Raw genomic sequence first — 5,952 nt, 5'->3', positions numbered from 1 at the left:
TAAACTTCTAGACTGCAGGGCTCTATGCAGGTTGGATCCAGACCCAACTCCAGTGGTAGGGTGAGTGGCAGTTTCATTAGCTGTCACAGATTCCTGAGCCACAGGGATTAACACACCCATTGCTTGCCCCTCCAGAGCCAACACCCAACTGCATCCCATATGCAGGAATTCAGTGGTGGACCCCACCTTTCACTTTCCAGCTCCTGCAGGAGCCCCATAAACTTAATCTGTCCAGTAAACCTTATGCTTAACACCCCTACTTTAGAGAATCTAGGCTTCCGGCACCTCCATCTCAAAGAAAGCCATGTCAGTTTACACTTTCAAATTTTATGTTTCCCAATAGTAAAACGTTTTGCAGGAAAATAGTAAGTTCTTCCCTGACACTTTCAGAGCCAAAACAGACCATCTAACCCACCTCGAAGCATCTGTTTCTTGGGTACAGAACATATAGCCCATTTGATAGATAAAATTTTACTCTTATTCTTATTGTATTTCTCAATACTAGCTGAACAAATTCAGCTACTGTGTAAAACTGTATGTTTGTGATCACTATGATTTCCAGCTCCAAACTATGACTTCATATATATAAAGACCTGGGGCCTCCAATCCTTTACATTAACTGATATGGTTTTGTTGGTTTCCTTGAAGTTACTCCTGATTTGTGCCAGAGTAATTAATCAATAATTAAATCATAATGTTCTGTACCTATTCCCTGAATGGATAGACTGACAATTTACTGCAGGGAGTAAGGAGGCAGGACTTTCCTGTGTAGCAACTGCTCAACAATAACTGCTGTTATGCATGCTCTTACCTATGATAAATGGATCCTAAATGATAATTTATCCCTCATTCAGTGATGGTTAAGCTACCATTGTAAAGTCCTGCTCTCTCTTAACCCATGATAAATGGTTCTTTTGTCCATGCCCTTAGTTATGATTTTTCTCATGTCTTGCCATGATAATTAACCAGCCTTATTAATAGATTTTTCCAAGTCAAGTGATTCAATGAAAGAGTTGGCTGCATGGCTAAAATGAATACAACATTCATTTTTCTTTCCAGTGTTCCTCACCGATGACAAATGCATTGTTATTTTGGCCTAGAATTTTATTCTTCTCCATCCTTTGTAGCAGGCTTCCATTGCTTGAGTATAGCTCAGAGCAGTTCAGGCTGAATGCTCATGGTTTTGTAACATGGTAGGGAAATTTATGAAATGCAGCAAAAGATCAGTTATTTAACAACAAATAAATAACATGCTAAATTCTGTTCTAGAAACCTACCATTGACAGTATGTCAGAGAATGGCTACAAACTGGATAAAGTAAAAGGTGAAATTGAGTTCCATAATGTAACATTCTATTACCCATCCAGGCCAGAAGTAAAGGTAATTATTCATCATTTCTCCTGTGAATAATTTGAGCATAAGCAATTACAATATGCTGTTTTAGCGAGTAATTTCTAAAGTCCATTAGAGCGTGTTTTTCAAAAGCACAAGCCCTTTGTTTAAATGTGGGCTATTAATCATTTTAGTGTCAACAGTATTAGAACTTACTATGGCTTTTAATCAGCTTACCCCATTGCTTTCTCTTTCTGACACATCCATTGCTATGCAAATTCCTTTTGGAAGAACATGAACTTAGAGCAATGCTAGTTCCTTTGTAATCAATTACACTGTTTTATCAATGTGTGCAAGAAAAAGGCACAAGGTAATAAAATCTTTTTGCTCAGTTCATTTTATCATGTAACTCTTCAATTGCTTTAGAGATATCCAATGTATTGTACCTGTGCCTAGTTCTTACAGTACATGAACATTACCTGCACATCTACTTCAGTGCTGCTGTGTTAAAATGAACACATTCTCCTTAGAAGGCACACTATCGAGCAAGAGAACACATGCAATTATTTTAGGAACAGGAGCTTATTAAGTATGACACTTGATTCTCATACAAGCTTTTTGGTGCAAACAATGTTTAGGGTGAGTGTCCTTTTCAGGCACTCACCCTAGCTATGCGGTATGCCTTTTGTAATGATAGGTTTGCTGTGTTCTGCAAAAGGTATTTCAGGTGAAATTAACCTCTGGTATGCACAAGTTCAGCTCCTGTTGACTTAAATGACAATCAAGCATGAACAAAGATCAGAATTGTTTGTATTTTCTTCCTGGGAAATAATCCTGTTCATGATGTATACTTACAAACTCTTAAAATTATTTTAAAATACTTTGGTTACTTTTTTTTCTTACTGTCCATTTCATAATAAGGGTGAAGGAGTGCACTTGTTTGTCTCCAGAAATGCATGGTTCCTCTTATGTTTTCAGATTTTGGATAACCTCAACATGGTTATTAAATCAGGGGAGACAACCGCTTTCGTTGGACCAAGTGGAGCTGGGAAAAGCACTGCAGTGCAGCTTATCCAGCGATTCTATGACCCTAGTGAAGGCATGGTGAGATTGTCACTTTGCCCTTCACTTGAAGGGTGTCATATTTTTCACTCAAAGCTAAGAGAAGATTTTTCATCAAGGTGTTTTTAAAATAGTCATTACTAAAATCAGTGGCTAAGGGATAAGCAAAATGTCTTGTTTTGTCTTGTTCTATTTTCAGGCCAGAGTAACAATATCATAGGAACTGTACTTATGCTTTTAGAACAGTGCTGGAGAATCCTGAACTGACCAAGTTTGGTAAATGTAACACTAAGCACTTAACCATTATCTCATAATAAAGGAGACCCTTGTCATTTGTGGGGGATATGTTCTCGAGATCCCCATGAACAGCGAAATCTGCGAATAAGGCACTGCATTCATGAGCGCAGTGCTCCCGGGGGCCAGTGGGGGGAGGCATGGCTGCGCTGGTGGCAGCAGGAGCATGGCGGTGGCAAGCGTGGGGCTCCCAAGGAGCTCCTGTAAGTGTATTTAAGAAGTGGGTTTGACATTCGTGAATATTTGAAACTGCAAATGCCAAGCCCATGAATAGCGAGGGTTTCCTGTATTGCTACAATATGTGCTGAATGGATTAGCTGCATGTTATTACCAACAACATTTAAGGCTCAATTTATAAATGTTCTTAGTGCAAACCACATAAACGTTGAGCTGTATCTCATGACAAAAGGCCAATCTTCAGTTTAGTATATACAAGCCACTATTTGAATTAATTCATGTAAGAAATCAGTCACATTACATTGGTATTTCCATGATTTATGTAGTAATGATAATAGTCAGAATGTTCTATATTCATGTAGCACTGTTCATCTGAGAATCTGATGGTGTTTTATAACTTGGAAATGTTTTATAACTTAGATTAAAAATGCAGAAAAATAATTTTCATTACCCAGTTTTTGAAAGGGAATGATTTTTTGTTTGTTCATTTTTTTGTGAATATCTTTATAAAGATCCTGGTTTTGAAATGTTTCATTTTCAGCAGTTTTTGGTTTTCTTTATTCTTTCCTCCCCTTTCCTCTCTTCTTTCTTTCACTGTGTCTTTGAAAAAAGGAAGGGGAGAAGAGGGAAATTGGAAAAAGGACAGGGATTGGAGAGGAAAAAGGAGATACTGAAAGAAACAAAAATGACAAAAAATGACATCTCTGTTTTTAGAGAGAGGTTGATTTTGGACCCTGAGAATCCCCTGGAAACAAATGAAAAATGTTGACCAGCTCTATTAAAAATGATAATTGAGTCTTATAACCTAACTGGGAGAGGTAGGTGTTAGAAATGCAGGCACATGGAAGCACCCAACTTAATGAGACTTGCTGGCTGGAAAGCAGGAACCCCTACTGTGAAAAAATTCAACTTTGGATATATTTTTGCAGACAGACTGTGAAAATGAGAACAGTTTTCCAGGCATGCAGCCAAAAAACCATTACTTCAGCTTCCCAGAAGAAAATAGGTATCTTCTAAGAAATGTTTCCTATAGAAAATGTAAGTTTTGTAAATCCATCTAGAAAATCAATTCTGATGAAGATTCTGGAGGCCTAATAAGGAAAAGCATAATTTCTTATTAGGTTGAATCGTCCCCTATGTCAAGCTGAGATATGCCCCCAGAACCCATCGGACCAGTGCCAGGACTGTGAGGCTTAAAGCTGCAGAACTTGGTGTGGCCGCACCGAGTTCCAGGTTTTTTAGACCCCTCAATTTGAGCATTTGGGTTGTTTCTGAGAGAGGGGAATTTGGTGCAGCCAAAACGTCCTTTATTTTTTAAATTTTAATTTTGGGGCAGCTGAGATGGTTGAGGCCCACGCAGTGAAGAAGCCAGCAGCCCTAGAGGCTTATATTGCATCTCTGGGGCTGAGCATCATTGTGGCAGTGAAAAGGGGGATGTTTGTGGCTGCTTGCAGCCTGTTCTTGCAGGGAACAAGGCCCTCCATCTCAGCTTTGAATTTTTATTTTTTATTTTTATTTTTTTTAGTGTGAGCTGCTGGTGTGCATAGATATGTCTGTGAGTGTGGTGCTGGTCTAGGCAGGGAGGTTGGGATGCCTGGATGCTGGCCTTGTTGTGTGGCTCTGTGATTCTGTTCTTTTATTATCTAATTTTATCTTTCATTGTATTGCCTAAAGTGTAAACAAGAGTGATTCTATCCTTTCTTTCCATTCTTTCTTACCCCACAGGGATGTAGGAATAACTTCATTTAAGACCATAGACTTGAGTAGTATGAAATCTGAATTGGAAACAAGAATGGCACTGACTGGTTTTCCATTTCAATTTATGTGGTTCTGTAGGTTACTCTGGATGGTCATGACATTCGCTCCCTTAATATTAGGTGGCTGCGCTCACAGATTGGTATTGTTGAGCAAGAGCCAGTCCTGTTTGCTACCACGATTGCAGAGAACATTCGTTATGGGCGAGATGAAGCCACTATGGAAGACATCATCAAAGCAGCCAGGGAGGCCAACGCCTACAACTTCATCATGGATCTGCCCCAGGTAGATTGTGCCTGTTAACATTTTTTAGCAGATCTGGATGAATTTGGGGGGGTGGAATTCATTTTTCCTTCTCCCACTCCTGCAACCTGTTGAGTACTCAGATGATTGGGTAGAAATTGAATTGTAGCTGTGTCCCAGAGGCTAAAAGTGAAAACAAATGAGAAAGTTACAGGTGTAATTAGTTACATGTGATAACAAATGTATCATCCTAAGATGCTTTCCTAGATTCTTGGATGGGTTAGATAGGCCATAGCGGAAAGACTTTTTAACATACATGTGTCACAACCCAGTGATTTTGGTGCCTCGGCACGATGGAATTTTCCCGCCACATGAGAGCCTCTTGCAAAGTAAAAGGTTTTCTGTTGCAGCAGAAACCCCCGATGCAAGAGAGTTCCCGCCATTCGAATGCAAATTTGTGTCCCGCTATTGGCTAGTTCTAAATTATTCCTATGTGGCGGCTGGTAATTGGCTTGCTGGCCGTTTAAAATTTCGTGCGACTTCCGCCCAAGTCGGAGAACTTTGAGCACACTGCAGAGTGCCTCTAAAGAGATCTGACTTGCAGCTGAGCTAATCGATAGACTGATCACCTATCGATTCTTCTCCCCGTCGCCGAGCGCAATCCCTGACGTACCCTTGCCCCGCCGGCTTGATTTGTGGACGGATGAGCTAGCCTGAGCCTTGCCAGCTGGAACAACTCACATAGTTGTTCAGACGACCAGACCATCAGCGTTGCAGCTACAAGTGGCGTAAGTAAAGTTTTGCAACCAATTAAGCCTTGTCCGCCTCTCTATTCACCAGCCCGCCCAACGAACGAGTAATTACTAAATCACCTCGAGTCGGCTCTGGCCGTCTGAGACATGGCGACGAGGATGGGATCTAAGGGCACGGTGATAGAGAAGAACCTGATCGGGTGCTGCCCCTGGCGCACCGGGACCCACCACGTAGAGAATGCCAATGATCTATGGGTGCATATCGCTTACCACCAGGCGGTAGAAGGGGATGAAAGAAATATTGATGGTTACTTCTCCGTAAAAAGAGAAGAAGCTG

The 5,952-nt window shown here is 40.6% G+C and overlaps 1 protein-coding gene across 1 annotated transcript in view; it reads left to right on the top strand.

The window, feature by feature from the left end:
• The window catches only part of ABCB11 (ATP binding cassette subfamily B member 11), a 97,730-nt gene that overhangs the window by 46,432 nt on the left and 45,346 nt on the right, over window positions 1-5,952 (top strand). The window contains exons 13-15 of the mRNA XM_025206470.1: window positions 1,270-1,380; window positions 2,311-2,436; window positions 4,702-4,905. Of these exons, the coding sequence (XP_025062255.1) occupies window positions 1,270-1,380; window positions 2,311-2,436; window positions 4,702-4,905 (441 nt within the window). The remainder of the gene's footprint in view (window positions 1-1,269; window positions 1,381-2,310; window positions 2,437-4,701; window positions 4,906-5,952) is intronic.

This window comes from Alligator sinensis, unplaced genomic scaffold (assembly GCF_000455745.1).
Source record: "Alligator sinensis unplaced genomic scaffold, ASM45574v1 scaffold143_1, whole genome shotgun sequence".
NCBI classification, from domain to species: domain Eukaryota; kingdom Metazoa; phylum Chordata; order Crocodylia; family Alligatoridae; genus Alligator; species Alligator sinensis.
The sequence above is the reverse complement of the archived record's forward strand: the minus strand, read 5'-3'. Positions and strand labels throughout refer to the sequence as shown.